Here is a 23,150-nt window from a genome sequence, read left to right as displayed (position 1 = left end):
TATGGCTATGGCTACGCGTTTTCAGTGAGACAATTGCAAGACTTTAAATGGCTTTTTTTTGGCATTTTTAATCAATGAATAGCATCTAGATGATACAAAACAGAATGCAAGGATTATTTTAAATGTTTAATGTCAGTGTGATCTATAAAACGAAGACCTTAATACAGACTCTTTCATATAACAAAACATGTATTCTAGTATCTGAGAAATTAATATAAGCTAGAGTTAATTTATGCAAAAGATTGGGATAGGACATCCATCGATTGCTTAATTTGATTTTTATATGATGAACTACACGTCACTTGTTTTATAGAAAACTCTCTCTCTATCTTTCTTTCTCTCTTTCTTTCTCTCTCAAACTATATAAAAAGCATTGACTCTTTGACCATTTTGACAGTTTCATATACAGTTGTTGTAAAATAATTTTATACATTCAAGAAAACAACATACAATATTTTTCCAACTAAATGAAAATGGATTAACAGACTTTATTTTCAAGGCTTAATAATGCAAAAACCTACATGAGTATTTTTGTGCAGATATATTGTATCCTTTATTCAAAGTTACAAAAACCTGCTTATACCTATGTGCAATTATGCAGTCGATTTGATAAGCGCTAAATATTCTGCTACGTGTATAACAGCATAAATGCATGTACTAGCAAAGTTACTACAGCTATAAAAGTCACTATCGTCCTTTGTATAGTGTTCACAAGCTTTGGTACAGAAGTATTTAGAATGCACTAAAGATTTGCGCAGTATACTCTCTGAAACACATTTTTTTAAAAAATGGATATTTTGGAAGAATAAGTCAGTGGTGGATAAGGAATAGACACGTACATGTATCTACAAATAATTCAGTTTTAAAACATTCATATCATGTACAGGTTGCTTCTTCAAAGAGACGAACTGCCTTTGCATGATGAACTATTATCTCTCATTTTTGCTTATATTCATGTCTACTTTCACATTAAATAGCTTTCTTTACATATCTTTTATTTTACCCAAACACATGTTAGAGACAAAATAACAGTCACTAAGTTGGCCATTATATAGACAGACGATGATTTCATATTCCCCCTTTGAGCTTCAAATTTCTGGTAACTATATTTCTCCCTGTTGCTTGCCTCCAGATCAACGGAAATAGAAGCAACACAACTTCCTCTTTTTGACGTGCTCTTAGAGAAAGGTACACGCGGTAAATCCTCTGTATCTATTTCCATTGCAACGGAAGTGACGTTAACATTCTTGCTATTTGCATTGCTATATTCACATTCTATGCGGTCAAAGTCGAGTTCACTTTGAGGAAACTGCATAGAACCGAAAGTCACTGGGCAGACAAAGTCTCCGTTAGATTCTGAGGAGCATGGAGTAATGAGCTTGGTCCGCTGGTACCAATAGACCTTTCCTGTGGACTCTATGGTCAAAAAGCGAGGATTAATTAGTACTTCTGGTTGGGACTCCCTACAAAAGCAAAAAAGAAAACAGATAAAATGCAGCTCTTATGATTGAATGTTGTTTGACATCCAGTAAGTATTTGTTTACTTGTGATTTCGGGCACTTAAAAAGCTTTTTCAGACCGTGGGGCACGTAGTATTATATGAGGTTGGAGTACCATGCCATTACGTTATAAAAGCTAAAATCTGAAAAGCGAAAGGAAAAGAATATGTCGATAGTTCTAGCATTTATAATATTTTGTAGAGCTGAGGATGACATTCATAGTTCCTCTCGTGACATCTAACGAAGACTGGGCAAGGTACAGGAATCAAGCTCACTGAAAATCATTTTGATCCAAAAGTAACAGTGTTGTAGAGTAGGATACCCCCCATAACTCGCTTTTTAAATTAACTAGCTTTCCACCCTGAATCAGTCTAGAGAAGAATTTTCCCAAGAGGACAAACCTCAGAATAAAGCCAGGTTCCCTGTCTCATAGTAGGATTTCCCCTCTTTTATCAATGCTTAATTCATAACAACAATATAAAAACGACCAAAAAATGTATTAAAAAAAAAGTTTATATGAAAGTCAAATTTGAGTGTTTTCGACTCAAAAATTGTTAAGATTAGTATGAAATTTTAAAACATTTAGTTCAAATTATTGATTCTCAACCAATAAATTATAACTTTTCAAATTTAAACCAAAGTAGGCTACTGACAGATAAGTTGAAGTACAGGGATTTCAACAACCTTGTTATAAGTCATCATTTCGTAAATTTTTATAACTTTGTTAAGCAAATATATGTTCTATCACTGGGTCGTATTTTGGCTTTCTTGTTTTATACCAATTGTTAAGCCTTTGTTTTCATTCTGAAGTTCGTCTACCTTATCTCCCACTGTGGGACGTGGAAACCGGTCCTGCGGATGAGACCGTATAAACCGAGGCCCCGTGTCGCAGTAGGTGCTGGCATGAAAAAAGACCCTCCCTGCTCAATGGCCTTGAGTACCGAGTATGGGACAAAATTGGTGGCGTCCTCATCATATGAGTGAAAAATTTTCGAGAGGGACGTTAAACAATATACAATCATCTGCTTTATCAATACATGGGTTCACAGCTGGAGTGAACAGTCGACATGGATTTTATATTCCTTCTAGGCGCCTCTAGTAGATTATGACATGAATCATAACACACTTATTATAATGGATGTTTTTCAATATGCTCACATATTCAGGAAATAAACATCGGGTGTCCACACTTCAGTAACGTTGACTGTCACGTGCTTTATGATGTCTGAGTACCAGTAAAGTCGCCCGTCCACCCATTGCTGAAATATAAATAAATATGTTAGATTCAAAAGTGTTAATATAATTCATATCTTGTTTTAAATAATTTTATTTAAAAGATTTTGTGAATTTGTTATGTAAAGCAGGATAGTGGACTTTTGCGAGAAGCATTGACTTTCACAGTTCACGGTTTACTTCGAATTCAAACCTGTATCATGTACGGAGGTACAGAATTGTTAGGGGCACTAACATGTGAGGACCAGGAGTTGATGGTAGGGTGGTTGTCATTTTTTAAAGTACAATTTACTAGTACTTGTTCTTTGAAATAACCCGTCATTTTCGTTTAATTAAGGTTGAGCTAAATAATTACATCGTAAAAGAGCTTCTGTAAATTGCCTTAGTGTAAAATTAAATCGTCAGCTGTAAAAGTCAACGCTCACTGCAAAAGTCCATTAAGTTGTTTACCTATGTAATCGTGCCATTTAAACACAATTTATCAATGTTTATAAACGTAATTTTAGCATTATTATTCATAATTATTTAGAAATTAAACATACTGAATTTTTTCTTCATTGTTTGAACTTTCGTATGATATGTGTGTTATGTCATTCTGAAGAGTTTGCATTAAAAATTAACGCGGTCGAAGTTGTGCTAAAATTGAATACGGGGTTTCCCCTTTGATGCATGGCACTGTATTTTTTTTCTCCTTTGATAGCGTCATTTTGATTGGCTTTCCGTATATATTTAAGGAATCAACACATCCTATCTGAATATTTTCTCAACATTGTTAATGTTCATCTCAATGCAAAACCCATTCCGTTAATCAATTTTACTACGGTAAGTAATCGAAATATTTTAATGCAACATACATATGAGAAAGCTGATTCCTTTCTGAATATTATGGTTGTGTAATTTCTAATGATTTCCAATGGCTGTTCCATCAAACTTTGAACAGTTTCTCTGTACCTTTAAATTCATGCACACTTTTGTATCGTAAAACCACAAAAGAAAATATAAATGCGACATTAAATAATATTATCTTTTTGAAAAATATCATTTCCTACTTTAAACAGGAACTTTAAACGGTCCCTGATATAAATGTAAAAATTAAATTCTGTTGCCAGGATTTCCTCTAGATTCTGAAATACATATAATGTACTGTATAATAACTGAATAACCCGAAGTTCTTCTAACTAGGTCCTATAAGAATATTTTTGTTATTAACATGATACTTTGTGGTTATTTTTTTTTTCAGCAGACTTCGGAAAAATACACAATGGTACCCCCGGTAGTAGCAGATGTCATTCAACTTGTCCAGGAAGCATTTAAATATATACAATTATTGATTGAAACCGAAAATTTGATATCATGTTTTTTTAAAGATCGGTCTATTAAAATTTTTAATAAAGTTGTGAATTAACTGTAGTGAATTCTTTTTTCCCGATCTTTGCCATTTTCATATAATATTGACAGCTTTCTTCTTTGTGATGTCCACACAGAACTCTGACTTTTAATGAGCATATTTGATTCAGATCACTATTTTTATACATTTTTTAAAGTAATAAATTGTAAAGAATTTATAAAGTATCATTATTTTTTTCCTATATTTTGAAAGCATTTTATCATGTATCCGCCATTTTCAATATTGGTTCCATATTGGATATTTTGCTGCCATCTTGGATATTTTTTACCTGGCATGGAAACAGAAAATTAGCAAAATATATAGTTTGCCATACTTCCAAATAAAATTAGACATTTATAAGAACGGATTTTTCTTCTTTTTTGTGCCATCAATTTTTTAGTTAAATTTCCTTACATAAAATAGCAGTATTCACAACATTGATAATTTCATAACTTCTGTTCTACTTGGAATTTTTTCACCAAGTAAAGTTTTTTATATTTCCGAATGTTTCCATGTTTATGCTAGAATATATTTATTTAAATATATCTCATCGAAAATTTATACCTGAACCCCCTACATTAAGTTGTTTACTACGTCATTCATCTTATTGAAGAGGCCAATGGGTCACAAAGCTCACTGGAGTCAATATGGCTCTGCTATTCTACGATCATCAGCAGATTTTTTTTCTCCTTCATACATCATAGGCGTAGTCACAGGGGGTGGGGGGGGGGGGGGCAGCATACTCGGAGTTTTCAGATCGGGGGGGGGGGGGGGGGGCAAGAGGTCTGTGCCCCCGCACTTATTAATGTAGAACAAAATCACAGCTATGTTGAAATAATATTAAACCTCATTTTATGGCAATTTTTTTTTATTTTCAACAACAACTGAGTAAGCATTTCTCTTGAAGTGATAGTTGTATAATATAGTAATGTAAAATAGTAATTAAATCTGTCAAGACCTCTTGTGTTCGCCAGTTTGGGATAGGGAGTGCGGGTCATAAATTTAAGTTTAGACGTTTCTGTTTCACTCAGCATCTGTTATCTAACAAAATTAAATGAGAATCACAAGCTACCCCTTGTGTTGACATCTGAAAGTCATTATTTATTTGCTGTATCCTATTTCTTGTATAACACAACTAGTCACAAAGTAAGTTTTGTCAAGCCTCCGGATTTTTAATTATTTAATTTTGCTGATTCATTAGCACTCTTTTATTTTTACATACCCGGTATATATGTACTGTAGAATTCTAGTCAATCCAAATCTCATCAAAATAAGTAATTTCTACAAGATAGCTGCAATTGGAGAAAATGCCTGTGATGAATGTCAATCAACTTTAAAAACACTATTTGTTTAAAAACACTATTTGATATCACTTTGGCTTATTGATTTAAGGGGGCGTGAGGGACGCCACACCCTTAAAATTTTTTAAAGTATGATATGATTAATATTATTAATGCCATGTTTCTCCAATGCCACAATTTTGTTTCGTTTTACAGAAAAAAAACTCAGGGGCTACACCATTGTGATATGACTGATATCTCTCCCATATGAGCCCATGGATATTACATGTTGTACATCTTAATATTTCTTTATATAACACACATGACTTTTTGGATCAGTCACGAAAACGTGCTTCTGGTGCCCCCTCAGAAAGTTCCTTTTTTTTTTTTTTTGCTTGTCAAAGAATTTCATGCACTTTTAGGTTTGTGACTACGCCTCTGTACATGTAATATATTTACATCCACAATATTTTCTCCTTTATTTCAGAAAACCCATTCCGTTAATCACTGCATGAACTACATTAGGCATGTCGCCTGTACAAATTTCTTGATCAGTGGCTGTTCCATCAATGAAACGTATAAGACGTTCGCATCATTAATGCAATAATTAATCTTTTTAATCCTACTTTAAATGATTATTTAAACAGATATAAATATAAACAATAAAATGTCTTTCTTTGTTTGTTATTACTGGAATTAACGCAAATTGCAAAAAAAATACACAATATGCTTCCGTTAATTCCAGTAATAACAAACAAAGAAAGCATTTTATTGTTTAAATAATTTTTTTTCATTGTGGCTCCACCCTCTACCTGGTGTCACGTTTTGAACAAACTTGAATGTACACTGTCTGATATAAAATATTTATCACACAATAAAAATATATAATAATATAAGAATCTCTATTTTTTATATGTCATAAAAGATCCTCCATATAAAACACGAATCTCTTAACTGAATTATACTCACAAATCGGGTATCCACTATAGAAGTCATACTCGGAGTTTCGGGGTCTACTTTTAAAACCTTTACCAAATCAAATCGAACATTCAGTAGGAGCGGTGTAGCAGACTCGTTATAGGGGCGGAAATGCTTATTGTACTTCAGAAAGGCTGTCGTAAAGACGTTGGAAGATTCAGCAACATAGCTTTTCTGCCCGACTGTTCCTGTGAATCTAAATAAAAAAGATAAAAAAAATCTATATTTAATTCAAAGGTTTTCAGAAGGATTACCTGTTTCTCCTATCCAACGTTTTCAGAAAAAATACATTGTTTCTAAGCTCTCCCATATGAGAAAAGGTACTAGTATCCAGCTTTTTATCAGTCTCGATGCTTCAGATAGTTCTCCATATCATGCAAGTATATGTAAAACAAGCTACAATTGTAATTCAGAGAATTTGTGTCCCTCGCTGAAAAAAGGGGCTCAAACCCAACTCCCCTCCTCGGATTTGCAGAATTATTAAATTGTGTACTGAAGCAAACAAAAAATGCAAATATGGGTATAAAGATTTGACTGCTTATTCTTTAAAAGATTCTCTTGATATAAAATATTTATCACACAATCTCTCCTCTCACTCCCCACTCTCTCGAGAACGGAGTATGAGAGAGTTATCTTCTCCCCACTCCCACCAGGAGTAGGGAGTCGAGGAGACACGGGAATAGGGCAGGTAAAAAATTTCCATTTCGTTTTTTCCCTATTCTATGCCTCCCTCTCCCGGCATATTTTCTCTCACACCACTCTCTCCCTCTTTCTTACCCTCTCTTTCTTCTTTATTATTTTTTATTATTTTCTGCTTCACAACTTTTCACCCTATAATGTCGTAGAAAACTTTATATATGGAAACATTAAGAAAAAGTAATAGTGTTTAAAGTCTGGCATTACTATTATCGCCAAAATTTACGGTACTGGTTAGTTAGATTCAAACTAAATCACAACCAATAGTTTCTAATTATGATTTTCAACATTCTTGTAAAATTAATTTTCCGAAGAAACGTATCTGTTCATTTATAATCACGAAATAAACCATAGAAAGTCCTTTGAAACGCATACAAAACGTTTACGCTAACATGGCTAAGAATAAGAATTACGCTAAGAAAAGAGCTATTGCACCACTGAAAGTACCATGTGCGATTCCCATTCCTACTTGAACATTGTATGTGTATGTCAGATTTTCAGTTTAAAATTGTTTTGCAACTTTTATTGGTAATTAAAAAGACTTTGTACATGATATAAACCTACAGTGTACATGATTATTCACGTATAGGTTGCAAATTTTATATTACTGTAATTTATTTATATTATATGACAATGAATATAAACCTTAAATTTAAAAACTTATATCGATATTGAAGATGCCACTAAATGATTCTTAATCGTCGGTGTGCATGTTTCTGGCCATAAAGGATTTGATACATATGAAATACTAGTTTTTGGTTTACTCTACTGACGATTTGGTGTTCACTAAATCGCCTCTGGTGTTACGCTGTCGCCTTTGCGGGATTTTTCTGATGTCAATTAATTAGATATTGGACCAATCAATTTTAAAGTTTTCCCCACTGTCAGCGGGGGACAATAAATATCTGACGAATGGGTGGAGATCGACTGATTTTTTTCAAAAGAATCAACACTACAAACATACAGTATTAAATATAAGTGTCAGATATTAGTAGCAGATACAATAATACTTTTCATCCTCTTATACCTCAGCCTCTCTCCAGTATTGTAAAACCTGCTATATTTAGCATCATTTACATTGTACGTGAGTGTAATATTAATTGAGACGTATGAAAAAAGAATTTAATCGTTTAAATATAAATATTTTTTTATTTAAATAGTAAAAATGTGGGTTTTACCCGCTTCAGTGGCCGTATAACTGTAAATGTTTATTAATTTTCTTACTCTTGAGAGTATACAAATAATCTAAAAGTTTTTAATATACAAGGTTTACATAAATGGCCTGCTTTCTGAAACAGTACGATTTATGTGAGTTTTCTAGAAGAAAAAAATCTCGACACGACATTATGATTTACCTTACCACTTTAAACAATAACATTATTCTTTCCTCGTCATTAACTTATGGGGTGGATGATGTAAATTGGCAAAATGTTTTGGTACTAAAGAAAAATATATACTTTTTGTCAAATTAAAATCATAAGAAAATGGTTTAAATTACATGCTTTAGAATCCACGTATTATTTATATACTCAGTATGCGTGTTTAATATTTGAGTTATTGCTATTTAATAAAACATAAATCTTCATAATCAAAAATTTAAAAAATATATATGTATATAGTAAATCAAACAAAAGGTCCATGGGCCACAACGCTCACTTGAGTAACTTTTGGCTATGCAGTTCTTCACTAGATTCCCCCATTGTAAAATCTATTGTGGCCAAAGCTATGCCCGGAGGTCATGATTTGGAAAATTTAGAATCTACACTACCCCAGGATGCTTCCGTATTAGTTTCAGCGTTTCTGGCCCAGTGGTTCTTGAGAAGAAGATTTTTCCTATATTCTTCCATGTAAAACTTGGATTCCCTATTGTTGCCCTAACCCCGGGGATCATGATTTGAATAAATTAGAATCTGCACTACCCAAGGGTGTGTTCACATTAGTATAAGTTTTCCTGACCCAGTGGTTCTTGAGAAAGGGCTTTTTAAATATTTTCCTTAATAATATAATTCAATGTAAACCTATTGTGGCCCCGCCCTGTCCCTTGACTTGAAGAATTTAGAGTCTACATTACCCTTAATGCTTCCTTATAAGCTTCAGCTTTTCTTGAGAAAAGTTCTTGAGAAGAAGATTTTTCCCATATATTTCAACGTAAAACTTGGATACCCTATTGTGGCCCCACCCTACGCCCCGGGGGTCATGATTTGAACAATTTAGAATCAATACTTCCCCCAATATGCTTCCATATAAGTTTCAGCTTTTCTGGCCTAGTGGTTATTGAGGAGAAGATTTTTTTTAATGACACCACCCTATTTTCGTCTTTTCTTAATTATCTTCCCTTGGAAGGGAGCTTGGCACTTCATTTTAACAATTTAAACTCCCCTTCGCCCATGGATGCTTTGTACCAAGTTTGGTTGAAATTTGCTCTGTGCTTTTTGAGTGCCGAAATATGGCCGAAATATTTGCCGATTCTGCGTTAAACAATAATAAATCTTGAGAAGAAGTTGAACATGTGAAAAGTTTACAGACGGACGGACGACGGACATTGGGTGATCAGAAAAGCTCACAAGTTTGAGCTCTCAGCTCAGATGAGCTAATAAAAACCAACAAAATCTAAATTAATTAATAACGTCATTTACAATCATGAAACAGTTAGTAAATATTCAACCACATTTAAAGTTATCTTTAAATGAAAATTTCTACCTCACACGTTGACAGAAACAACTAATTTTTTTTTTCAATCAAGGCAAAAATAATCGTGCTAAATGTTTATCGACACGACCCATTGAGAATGTGATATACGGAGAGATAAAATCTGCAACAAGTCCAGTTTTGGCTCCGAGGTGTTTACCCTCAGAGAGAATAATCATAAACTGATTGCATTCCAAGATAATGCACCACTGTCTAAATCATGCAAGAACTGGCGGAGATCACAGGAAAATCAACTGTTTTACCGACTAAGGCCGTCAGATATTTTGATTTACATGTAATAAGCAATTGTTTTATCTATCAAAACAAGTCTAACCATTTTGGTTATTTTGCGGCCTTCCGCCAAAATCACACTTTTGTTCTTGGAATGATATAAAGGGGGAGAGAAAATGAACATGAAGAGTTAATAATGGAGTGAACACAAATTAATGTATTTCATTGCTAAGCCAAGATATTGAAGTGTGCAGACGTCGTTCAGATCATGACTGCAGGCAAAAACAGAACTACGAGAGTCTTAATAGACGTTGCTGTATGCATCAGCAATCTTCAATTTTATTTTGTTCTTGCAAATTGAATGCTGGCATATATTCAATGATAAAATCTCCAATCCGTTTATTTTTCTGCGATCGTTTTTATTTTACAATGTATATTTAGTATCACACAGGTACATTTCATCGCGGAAATTTGATGTTCGAAATGTTCAGTCACGTTTTTAATAAATTAAATAATATATACGTGTACTTTTTAATACCGGTAATTAGAAGAAGAAAGATATTGTCAGGAATTTTTCCAGTTGCTTTATACTGATCTTTGTTTGTGTGCTCTTCAGAAGTGAACATAACTATGTACAACGGACATTTAATATAAAGTTAATAAATAAAATTTTTTCTTATACTACCAAAAGCAGAAAAGGGCGGTGTCGACCATTGAGAAACAGAAGTAGAGCTTTCCAGAGCACTTTTACTTGGCACATTCATGTATAAATACAATAAACAATCATTTATTAAGATAATGATCAAAGATAATATTGCAAATGACAGAGCCACGGATATGTAAACCAGTGCCCGTTCTGTAAATAATAGGTCAGCTAAGGTTACGACTCAGAACGGCTGCATATTGCCGTAAAGCTAAACAGATCGGGTAATAATTGTGACATATGGCATCAGAATCTTAAAGATGTTTGGATTACACGGTCAATCGCCTCCGAATAAAGCGGGATAGACACTCGGATTTAAGGTCTGACTCGTACTCTGGTGCTCATTTAAAGGTGTCAGATTTCACATAAGTAGTGGATTGACACCACCCACTTACACACATCTTATCTAAAAGAAAGAGGAAAAACAAAGTGGTTTATGTTTTGGAGAATATGCAAAAAGTGGGCTAAACCTTACAAAATCACTCAATGTCCCAAGGAAAACTCATATAAAAAGTGGTACTAAATTCAACTACTAAAATGTGAGTAGTTCTAAATGCATGCTGGACCACGCCTGACACATTAGGGATGTAAGGAAATCCCAAACGAACAGTTCTTGTTTTGTTTTTTTTTAACAAGTACAGTACAACTATATTTATCGCCAAGCAAGAAAAGGCCCATTGACAACACTCAGATATGACTTTTCAACTTGACATTAGGATTCTTAAATGACTTCCTTCAATAAAAAGAAAACAATTAAAAAATATGCTGCTTGTGAGTCAACATAAAGATTTCTCGATTGCAACATTAGCACGATTATCCTATTCGTTTAAATTATGCTGTATTATACAAGAAATTATCTCATCATATACTTGTAATTAAATTTCTGCGCTTCCAAAAATTGGAAATGCTCTTAATACCTATTTCAATTAAAAGCATTAATTTTACTGATGTTCCCAAAACATATACAAAGCCAAAATACACCCACAGAACAAAAGTTAGGCAATATCAGCGGAGTAAGGGTTGATCATCACATTTCGGATTCGAATCTCACTGCGGGTCCTGGAGACCGGTCCTTCGGATGAGCCGTATAACCCGATGCGAGGTCCTGTGTCTCAGAAGGTGCTGGCGCGAATAAGATCCCTCATTGCTCAAAGACCGTTAGTACTAAGGAAAGGTCTAAATTTCAGCCCTCCATCAGCAATTGGTGACATCTCAATATTAGTGAAAAATTCTCAGAGTGACATTAAACAAGCAAACCAACACAAGATTAGATACATGTGTCGCACGGTATTCAAGAGAATAGTTCATAAATTGATATTGCAACACTGTATGATAAATCTACATTTACACAAAAACGTAATTATTGCAGATACACGTTTTCCATACGAGTAATTTCATTTTGAACCGTAAAAGGTTTTTGATTTGGTCAGATTTCTGTTTTATTTGTGATTTGAGAGATTGTACACATATAATCATATTCATTATTCAAATAGACTTCGGACATTCTTTGTTGCTTGTAAGTGTCGTATTAGCCATTAAGTCAAGATGATTTAAAACAAATGAGACACTCGGTTCACAACACAACAAACGTGTTCGATTGGTTTTACGAGTTAATTATCAAATAAATCCCCCAAATCCCTATCATAAACTCCATATATAAACAGAATTACTTGCCAGATGTTGCATTAGTTCTTATGAGTAAATGGATGGAGATACTACAAAGGATTTAGAAATAGCTCAGTCGGAGAGGGATATATTGAGAAACTTTCATATATTGTTTTCATACAGTATTTGTGCTGTTACACATGTCATTTTCAAGAGGTTGTTTTGAACAGATTAGATGAGAGTACACCTCTGCATCAATTGTAATAAAATCAAATTTTCACCAAAAAATAAACGTAATTCTTAGAGTTCATTTCCCCTGTACTAGTTGCGTAAACCTTAAAATGCACCTTGGTTAAAAGAACTGAGGTCACTTGAACCTTTAACTACTATGCAAAAAAAAATTAAATAAACAAAAAATTCCTACATACTTCTTAACTGAAGACTGAAAAAAAATTTTTTTTTGTTATTTTGTAATATAATTTTTGAAAATTGACGAGATTAGTTTTTTTCGGGTCAGTGTATAACAATTTATATCATTATCTAAACTTCAGTCATAAAATAATGAAACAAATGTCTGTTTTGTCTTAAAAGCCACCGTCACAGTGCGTTAATGGCGGGATTCAATCACTTTATCTATTTAACTGAGCAACCTAGAAGTCGGCTCACGGTCAGAAATATGTAAGGTTGGTAAAAACTAAAACGAAAAATATTATTGCTCATCAGGTTTTCGCGTTCATGAACCGAGTTATCGGGTTAAAGAAATTCCATACAGGGTTCAGGAAAATTATGTTTTCACGTTTCGGTTAAAAAGCTTTTTAAGTATGGTAAATGTGTATTATAAACAATGAAATTGCAAGTTTTTCGTCAAAACTAAATCATACGTTTCTTTATTTAACAATCTATTCACTTACATGTACCTATATCTATTACAATTTATGACTTCACATGAAAACTCACACGTTTTGCCTTTCTTAAGTTTACATAACTTTATTCGCTTATTATAATAATTGTTACATTTATAAAGGCTTATATTATATTTTTGTTTTAGTTTATCATAGGAAAAAAGGATGTCAGAATACTTGTCATTACCAATTTGGTCATATGCAAAATTACTCTCTATTAAAAAGAATTCTAATTGTACACATGCACAAGTACTTTGAAGCTGGGAAATGTATTAAAAAGATGCTGGAGTTTCTGATTGACGATACCTGTGTAGTTTTTGAAGACCATCTTTTTCATCAACCTATTGGAATTCCCATGGGTACCAATTGCACCCCGCTATTTGCAGACCAATTTTTGTATTCATATGAAGAATTTTTTTTTCAATTTTTTTTAACGTGAAAAGAAGAAAACACTTGCTGTGGCTTTCAACCCGTCATTCAGCTTTATCGACGAAGTATTGCCAATTAACAATAGTTATATCCTTAAAGTCACAACAACAAAATTTATTTTCAAATAAAATTTGTGAAAAGAAGTTATCTTACAACAAAGCTTTATGATAAACGTGATGACTTTAACTTTACAATCGTCAACTTCCCTTACTTATGCAGCAATATACCTTTGTCACCTGCATATGGAGTTTATGCCTCTCAGTTGATGCGAAACGGAAGAGCATGTTCTATGTATGAATAATTTCTAAAACCAGGTAAGTTATTGACATACAATTTGATGAATTCATAATATCAGCAGTCTTGTTTAAAGTCATCATTTCGTTAGTTCTATGGTCGATACAATGACCTTGTCAGCAATTACAGTTTATTATTTAAATCAACTGTTGACTGATATTTTTCAAACTGATTGTTATACCATTATTTACACACTGAGTTGTCCATGATTTTTTCCCGTTTTTCCCGAACATGTCAAGGAGCACACGGCGGGTATGACCAGTCAGCAGGGGATGCACCCTCCTCCATGGCACCCGATCCCACCTCTGATGTTTTGGAGGTCCGTGTTTCCTCCGCTCCTACTTTTTAATGTTTCATGGACTTTTGAGCTCGAATAATGTTCGTGATCTCCACATATTTCAACATTGGAATATCTAATTAAACTAATGTGTCTGTTGGGTAAAATATTTGATGTCATATACGAGCAATATACGTAAGTGTTTTGTGTGTATTTAGCTCCCAAGTTTGCAAAATCGTTTTTTTTTTTCTTGTTCTTTTAAGATTTTTAAAAAGGTCTAATTCGTTAAATCTACGAAATCGAATATAGGTCTACAGAAATTACGTTAGTAATAGACTTGGATTTCTTATCAGAAGCCTAATCGCAGAATTCTCTTAGTATTTCCATTATTTTGATGTATTTGTCTTCGTGGCGTTATATCAAACAATCTGGTAATTAGACAAGTCCCCAAGTCAAATATTGTCCAATATCTAGCTAGAGAGGCTGATAATTGTCGTATTTGCAGACCTTGTCATGTGGGTGTATATAATCCCTCTATACAGGTGCCCAGATGAGAGCAATAGCGATGAACTCAAGTTAATGGTGGTACTATCTGCTAAATTACGGAATACATATTATGGATCATTATCACATTATCAACTCTTTAATCTAATACTAATAATTTTAAAACCTATTTAAAAGCTTATTTCGATTTTTTATCAAGAGGCCAATATATGTTTAGGCATCAATGATTGCCTGAATAACTATAGTTCTTCTGGTTTCTCTTCACAGTTGAATTTCCAATTTATTCCTATGTAAAATTTTGACCCCCTTGATCTCCCATTGTAGCCCCACCCTCAACACAGGGCTCATGCTTGAAAATTGAATTTACACTACCTGATGATGCTTTAACAAATATATGACTAAATGTATGTTATTTAAGTCCATTTTAAAGATTTTTTTATATGTAAATATATTCAGATGAAAAATTTTGATTGTCCATCGTGACCCTATCCTACCCCTTGGGTCATAATTTGGATAAACTTGGATATACTACCTGTGGGTGCTAACATTTCAAATAATTTGACTGATCCTCGGTATGTTGTTCCCAAGAACGCTTTTAAAGATTTTTTTGCGACATGTACATATAACCATGTAAAACTTTGATCTTCCGCTGTAGCTCCACCCTACTCCGAAGGTCTAGATTTAAAAGCAATAATTATGAATCTACACCATGTTGTATTTTCTTTTACATTTCAAATTTTCCGACCAGGTGGTTATTTGAAAGATTTTTTAATTACCCATCAAATGTTTATTTTTAATTTTTTATTGTCTCCCTTTCAAAGAGAGTGTGACCACTTAAATTGGATTATTCCCATTTTCCCAAGGATACTACTCGTACTAGTATGTGTCAAGTTTGGTTGAAAATGACTCAATAGTATTGGAGAAGAAGAGGATATTGTAAATGAAATAAAGTAGAACGACAACTTTGATCAGGAAAATATCATTTGAGTCTTTCTCTCAGGTCATCTGACAAAACAATACGAAGTCCTCACGTATATTTTATTAATTCACATCATATACTACATGTACATATGTTGGATTATTACATTCTTTTTAATCTTTCTTACCACAACCGTTTTGAGTACAAACTTTTACAACAAAACATTATGTAACACCGCGATTGCCGTGTGTTCTGATTGATAAGAGTTTGCTCATTTCCCCCTGTACATTCTTGTCTAGGACAATCATATTGTTGTAGAAATTATGCTAACCCTTGTACATTTTGAGGTCACTTATTGTATCTTAAAATATGGCAACAGCCGTATATATCAAGGATATTCATTGAAATTGCATTTATTGATATTGACCTGGTGAAGTTTACTTTGACCCACTGAACGTAAAGTCAGGGGTCACCCATTCAAATGACCAGTGGAGGATTGATTGTAAGTTGTTTAACGTCCCTGTCGAGAATTTTTCACTTATACCAGCAGACGACATGATATACTAAAGTCTTCTATATTCAGCTTTTTCTGGACGTAGTATAGACAATGGTATAATTCCAAAAATGCAGTGCATTGCGATATATATGTGGCAAGAATCATTTCTTTTTTTATATATATAATAATAAATTATCGAGATCTTTACCCCAGTTATGTTATTTTTATGACACTTTATGACGGTGATGGACGTTAATGCATTTTTTATGATAAAAAAGATAGATTGACAGATATAGAACACAAAGCCTTCATCAATCCTCAATCCCTATCTTCTCAGAGCTTATCAAGTTGCTCACCCGTAATGTTATTTATAGAACGAGTGTGTTAAACTTTGACAAATAACAAAAATAGAAAGTGAGCATTAGGTTTTATTGTAACGACACGTAGTTTTAGACGCAGTGAAAGGCAGATTCAGCGCCTACTCCCCCGCATCAGGTGATGATTTTGGCACGAGTTAGCGGCATCCGAAGTGCTAATAAACGATTGCCAATCTTTTTGTTACTCGCGACAGGGGGTCTACAAGACTCGCGAGTCAAAATTTCCAACCATACAGACGAATGGTTCAGATTATATATCTGATTAAATTGCAAAATTAGACGGATGCCTTCAGAGATTATTTGTATGTCTGTTTAAATTGCAAAATTTTATTACATATTTCAGTTTGTACAACGATTTTTTCATCGTAAAAATTATATCTCTTAACCTAGATTTATGTACTTGTCTTTAAATCAGACCTAGTAAATTAATTTTAAGAAAATGTACACCAGATTTTAGTTTGGGATTAAAATTCAGATAAGCCTTTTAGTTAAGCTACAAATTTACAGAAATGGTGCATAATTCAAGTCATTATCACATTTCAAACAACTTCGTTCCCGCACAGTTTACAATTAGGCACAAAATACACCAATTAATATTTGCTTAATAGCAAGTGGTTCCCGCGGTGCCGTCGTTTTGAGATTCTAGACCCATTAATGACTAGAGCAATCTTTTTCAGGATTCTTCGCTTCAAAAAGATCCTATATTTGCCGTTAGCATTGAAACCTGCTGCGATTTTCTGTGTTTTGTCTGTTTATTTTAGGGATATACATGTGTTTTTTCCGGATGTCTACATGCATGTTCGGATATCAAGATGCATGTTAGATTATCAAGGAACTCATTAAATTTGTTCTGGAGGTTACTATATTTTTATATTAAATAATTATCTCTTCCATTAAACATGTAAAAGAAAACTTTAATTTTTAATATTTCATTTTTGAAACTTTTTTCTTTTCTTTTAAAGGTGAATTCCCTGCAACTAAGTAAGAGAAGTCGAAAAAGATGAAAATATTCCTTACCTTGAAAACAATCCTAAGAAAAGAAAAATATACACGTCCATCCTTGTTCGCTGTAATCCCCGCACGCGATGTAGTACGCACTCCCCCTGAAATCAAGAACACTACATAATGACAGATATTCTTCAGTGGCGGCTGTTATATTTGACAATGCTGAACCACCGGACAAAACTAAAGTACCAGACCAGTAGTTAGAAGGAGCAAAAATACAAACAAGTCAGAAAGCACGAAATCAGTGGCTTTAGTGTTAAGGTGCATGCTCCCCCCAACACGTCATCACTCAGGCTTAATGCTAGGAAAATAATCCCGACATGCACCGATTAATCCGCTAATTAAAACCTGATAATCCCAGACAAACATTTTATCTGTCTGTGAAACAGACAATATTTCAAATAAACCAAACGATTTTTACTATTTTCCAAATAGCATTAACATGTGTTTCTTAAAAACAAAAAAAGCTCTTTCATCTAGTTTTGCTCTATCTTAAAAATACCTACTCCTTTATCCAATGTTTCTTAGCAAATATTTTGGCTTCCGCAGGATTTGCAAACTTTCAGCTGTTATTCTGTCCCGCAGGATTGGTTGTGTGTCACCTTAAGCGCTGGTCTCCCGACTGCGGAAGGATATTGGGAACCAATACCACTTGAGTTGTCAATTGGAACTCTGGACATCCCGGTATTAATGCGACAATGGAATGGCCTTCATCGCATTATATTCCATTATTTAGATGTTCTTCATGTAATTACCAGTTTTCGTATATGAATGGCTTTCTTGAATTTCATCAAAATTGAATTAGAGAGCTCATTAAGTTACTGTCAATGAAGAGAACTTTGAAGTAAGGTTTCCAACAAGAAGATATTGGACAACTGACCTTATGAAACACAGGATAAGTGTCAAATTTAAAATTCTTTAAATCAATATTCTCTCTCTCTCTCTCTCCTAACCATTAATTTTTTTTATTTGCTATGTTTGATAAAGAAAATACGCATTTAACTGTCTGAGTGACCATGCATTTTGTAACCAGTAAGAACACTTGTTCTTGTAAGGAAGTCTCGGAAAGAACTCGGAAGAATAGCCCAAAAGTTAAAATCCAAAGGCAAGAAAATTTGAATGGGTGTGTCTCATTGGAACACGTAAATAACGATAATAAAATCCTTCTAGAGTCACTCAGTATAAAGTACACAATGAAATGCTCTTAACCACTTCAGTTCATACAGCGGTAATTCTTTGGTGTTAAAAATGTTATTAAAATGCCATGTTTTTAGATACAAGTGTCGATTCTGATTTACGAAACGATGCGTTTGAAACACAGAAACTGGCACCTTGGCGAAGATTTTAACAAGAATTTTTCTTAGAAATGAGTTAGAATGTCACCTTCGAGTGTTTCCAAAAAAATTCACTAGCTTTATAAGATTTTTAGCATAACCTTGAAATAATCTACCCTTGATTCATAACATGTATCACAACCATAAAGTCTGGTATTGCAAGGCAAGGAGTAGCGTATATCACCCGGACTGACCTGAATGCTGCAATATTGTATTGGTGTGGAAGCAGATTAAGCAAATACTGTTTTTGACAAAATATGTTAAATATTACATTTTTCTTCCCTATGCAATCATAACTTTTATAGAAGAAAGTCAGACATTTTTAAAGATCAGAAAGCAATATTGTCCATTATGAAAAGAAATACATGTATTACAATAATAATATTCTCGGTGATAACTGGTCACTGACACATAAAATGTTATCTTGCACCCCAACTGTAATTGATACCAAGAAATCTCAGTTATAGGATTGGGTTCATGCCTTCCTCTTCGAAGTTATCAGTCCAAACGAATCTCGGACCTTATTTTAATGTCACCGGAATTAATGTTATTAATGTTAATGTTATTATTCAAGAGAAATGCTTCCAATCAATATGATTGCTTATTATTCGAAACTCGAGAACACTTTAAACTTTCAAAAAATACTTGTTTAAAATGCCTCAGGTTTTCATATATAAGTAAGGAACTTGAACCAGAGAAAGTATAGGTACTGTTGAGCTGGAAAACTGCCTACAGAGTAGTATGATTAGGGACAACATAACTATAGGGACTTCAGGCTGCAGAGAGAACAAGAAGATCTTATTTTAAAAATCTACAAATAATTGAAAGAAGAACATATAAAGTAAGTCCATGACGACACTGGGAAAAGGACAGTATTAAATTAAGCTATAGAAATGTGCTTGGATAATTTTACTAGGTGAACAAACAGCAACACTTGAGGTGAAAAGAGCCAGCGAGAACAAAAAAGTCTAGGTGGTGAAGAAGGCATGACATAAGGGTGAAATGAAGATGTATAAGAAGTGTCCTAAGTTGCTCTAGATGCTTTACATTAGTTATTCAAGAATTAAGTATGGAGGAAACACTTAGGATCTATTCATACTGGGGGAGAGCAGAAGAATATCCAAAGATATTCATCAGTCCTCAAAAACGAAAAATACTTAATTTGACAGGTTTCATCTGTTGTTGGAATTTCTAATATGCCATTTGAGTTAAAGTTAATAGCAATAATAATTCGAAAAGTGGTGGATCTGGCAAACTGACATTTTGTCACTTAGTTGTAAAACGAATTTAAATCTGTGTACTACTCGACGTAAAATTTCTTGACAAATGACATATAATGCATACAAAAATGTTATATATCATATATGCATTTTTTAACAATAAAAAGTTTACTAATATTACATGTAGAAACTTGTTTTAAAAAAGGGATTTTTTCGGGAAATTAATGAAAAACGTTTTGTTTAAGCATACACAAATACATGAATTTGTATTCTCCTAAATAATTATTTACACCGTGAAATTTGAACAACGTTTATGTATATACGAGGGTTGATCCAAAAGTAATGTCACAACTTCAATAAATTGCTACTGGTCGACGTACAACAACATAATTATAAATGATGGAAGCTATATTTATTTCAAATCGGACCTGAAAATTTTAATTCAAGGTAAATAATACTTTTAAAAATATAGAATTATATACAATATGCAAATTTGGTAGTCGCCGCATCTAAATAACGCCATGTTATGGAAACTCGTCGTCATACCTAAAAACGTTTCCCAATATAATTATCTGAGATTCTCGGAATATGTTCACAAATTTCTGTTCTTTAATGAATTCTTGGTAGCCATTGCGCATTCACTCTTTTCATAACAAAGTCCTTTGTCAAAATTCCTCGAACAATTTAATAAGACAGTGTCCAAATACATTTACATAACAGATACACGATGTCTTTTGACAACATCAGATACCGTGTGAAACGTTTCCTTCCGACCTCTCTTCTTTCAGCCTTCCTGTACTCTGAAAATAATTCAATGATCTATAACACTCCCTAAAATCTATAAACATGACTCTTCTTTACTTTTTTATCATTGTAAGTCTTATCAATCAGTGTAACTGTCTATACTGGTAATTTCCCCATTTTGAAGTAATCAAAGTACTCATTTCAGTACAGAGTAAAGAATTTCTTACATGAATCACGTTTATATTCTAATGAAAAAATTATTTTAAAACTATTAATATAAATGATAAGACACTGACAGTGAGTTTTTCAATACTAATACCAAGGTCCGATTTTGTCAGAATCAGAATTAATCTGATACCGCAGCTGAATGTAAACAAAGAGGCCAGTCTGGTTCCCTCTCCTGCTTTACCTCGTATGTGTAGAGAGCTACGATAACACTGATTTTTAAAAAATCCTTGAACTACTGGGTATGTTCTTTGACTTAGGACTTAAGTTTTCAAAGTCATTATTACTAATGTTTATTTATGTGGATAAAACTTCGTTTTATTTTTGTTGCTTTATATAGCGTTTGTATTATCTCAAAAGCTGTTGAGAGTAAGAACTATGTTTTTGCACGTAACTTTAAAATGGCGATATATAACAGGATCACATTTGCTCTTTGAATATATAAAAATGCATATCAGCTCGTTACCCCCCCCCCCCCCCCCCCTTGACACTTCCTTTGTTCAATGCATCAGCGTCAAACACAATTTTTTAAATAAAAAAATTACAATGGCGTCATTTAATCTTATTCGATCATTAGACAAACATGTTTATACAAAGTTAATTTTGTCTTTGAAGATTTTTGGGCGATAAGACACGCTTGAAGTGTTTTTTAATGTGTTTGTCTTTTATATCCTAAAATTTCTTTTTTAATGAGACGTTTAGATGTGACGCGGCGACACCCCTATTGTTTGATTTTTTAAACATCTATAAAATTCATTTAATTTAACATTATTAAAAAAGTTACGATGTTAATTAGATTTACTAGTATATATGTGCATATTTTGGTTTATTGTATTTGATAATATGACACCAAACACAAAAGATATGTACACTGTGACATTGCTTTTGGATCAACCCTCGTATATTTGTGAGTGACAGGCAGACATATGGACATACGGAAGAATAAAACTACATGTCTCCTCGCTTTCTTAAAATTGCGGGTCGAGGTTGTTTTAGTTGAACTTCGTCATCTTGAACATCAATATTACTTTTACAGTTTAACTTCGTTATTTCGAACACCATAACCAGGGGTATCTCGAATATATACAAATGTGTTTGAAGTCCCAATTAACAATCTTTTCTTTATAGATGTATTTTAAACTCCATATCTCTATAATCGGACGTTTTGCAGTTTTTTCTTAGATCACCAGGTTTGAGATAAAGAAGTTTGTAATTTGTCTTGGTTCTTGTAAATTTATATAAAATTAGATTTTTATGATAATATCTACCTAGATAAATTCAAAAAAAAAAAAAAAATTGTGAGACATAGTTTTTGAGTAAAGGCCAACAATCGACAGGTTTTAACCCCAAGATTACAGACAGCAATTCTATATTAATATTAAAAGAAAACAGCCATGCTCCTTAAAACAGTTATTCAATTTTTGGTTTGTTAAATTGAAAGCTTTTTTAAATGGAATTTTGGAATATACCAAAATAAATTGTAAGAAAAACGATTCATTTTAAATAGTGCTGCAGAATTTGACGCAATATTTCTCACCCATCAGCAAAGAATTCATACAATGCCTATATTTTTCACCAATAGATCAACATATTATGCAAGATCTAATGAGAAGCGTTTGTTATGCTCTAATTAAAACTGTTCTCTACAGATGGTTCCATTTTTCGGTGAGTGGATCCCACGACTTGAGCGTATTTCTAGTAATTTTCTCCCGCTGCGATGCTGATTTTTAAATGACTATTGTTGACATCTAATTAAAACTCCTTATATTCTGACTATTTCACCATCTGAATGTCTATCTGTGAAGAGTCTGAATTGTCAAGTCTTAGCACTACCCAGACTTCAAACAAACCTATAACCGTCATCCAAAAATAAGGTTTGGGACTTCGAACTTATACAAGTGCCAATTTTATTTTTTAAAGATGTTTAATGGATTACAGCATTTCGTATCTGTATTTGAACCTTTCATTTTAACGAAAAACGTCTATAGCAAAATGAAATATTCTGTTTATCGGTTTTTAATTTGTTGAATGGTGGTAAGTTGATTATTTGAAATAGAATAATCTGTGAAAATCGTTCAAAAATGATACTCACCTGCAGTTTAAGTCTGATATTTTATTAGGAAC

General features: G+C 33.2%; 1 protein-coding gene across 3 annotated transcripts; it reads right to left on the bottom strand.

Moving 5' to 3' along the window:
- Positions 1-113: 113 nt before the first annotated feature.
- On the bottom strand, positions 114-18,381 carry LOC134257157 (gamma-aminobutyric acid receptor subunit epsilon-like). 3 transcript variants are annotated; one of them, XM_062739800.1, is made up of 5 exons: positions 18,006-18,381; positions 17,516-17,601; positions 6,369-6,573; positions 2,658-2,758; positions 114-1,463 (listed from the first exon to the last, which is right to left on the bottom strand). In XM_062739800.1, exons 2-5 carry the CDS (start codon positions 17,554-17,556, stop codon positions 995-997), a joined length of 816 nt encoding a protein of 271 aa, XP_062595784.1. In that variant the 5' UTR covers positions 17,557-17,601; positions 18,006-18,381; the 3' UTR covers positions 114-994. The 3 variants fall into 3 exon arrangements, with proteins under 3 accessions (XP_062595784.1, XP_062595783.1, XP_062595782.1); XM_062739799.1 differs by having other exon boundaries at positions 18,010-18,380; XM_062739798.1 differs by lacking the exon at positions 18,006-18,381 and adding an exon at positions 17,693-17,785.
- Positions 18,382-23,150: the final 4,769 nt, after the last annotated feature.

This window comes from Saccostrea cucullata, unplaced genomic scaffold (assembly GCF_032062105.1).
Source record: "Saccostrea cucullata isolate Sc308-1 unplaced genomic scaffold, CSIRO_AGI_Scuc_v1 ctg14, whole genome shotgun sequence".
Classification (NCBI taxonomy): Eukaryota; Metazoa; Mollusca; class Bivalvia; order Ostreida; family Ostreidae; genus Saccostrea; species Saccostrea cuccullata.
This window is presented reverse-complemented; position numbering and strand designations above follow the sequence as displayed.

What these genes read in the sequence shown, in the direction of transcription:
- LOC134257157 (XM_062739798.1), bottom strand. Translation starts at nt 17,770, where the DNA reads ATGCACCTTAACACTAAAGCCACTGATTTCGTGCTTTCTGACTTGTTT. An exon ending in CTATAGTGGATACCCGATTT is followed by an intron (nt 2,759 to 6,368) that starts GTGAGTATAATT and finishes TTTATATTTCAG; the next exon opens with CAATGGGTGGACGGGCGACT. An exon ending in GATGTTTATTTCCTGAATAT is followed by an intron (nt 1,464 to 2,657) that starts GTGAGCATATTG and finishes TTGCTTTTGTAG; the next exon opens with GGAGTCCCAACCAGAAGTAC.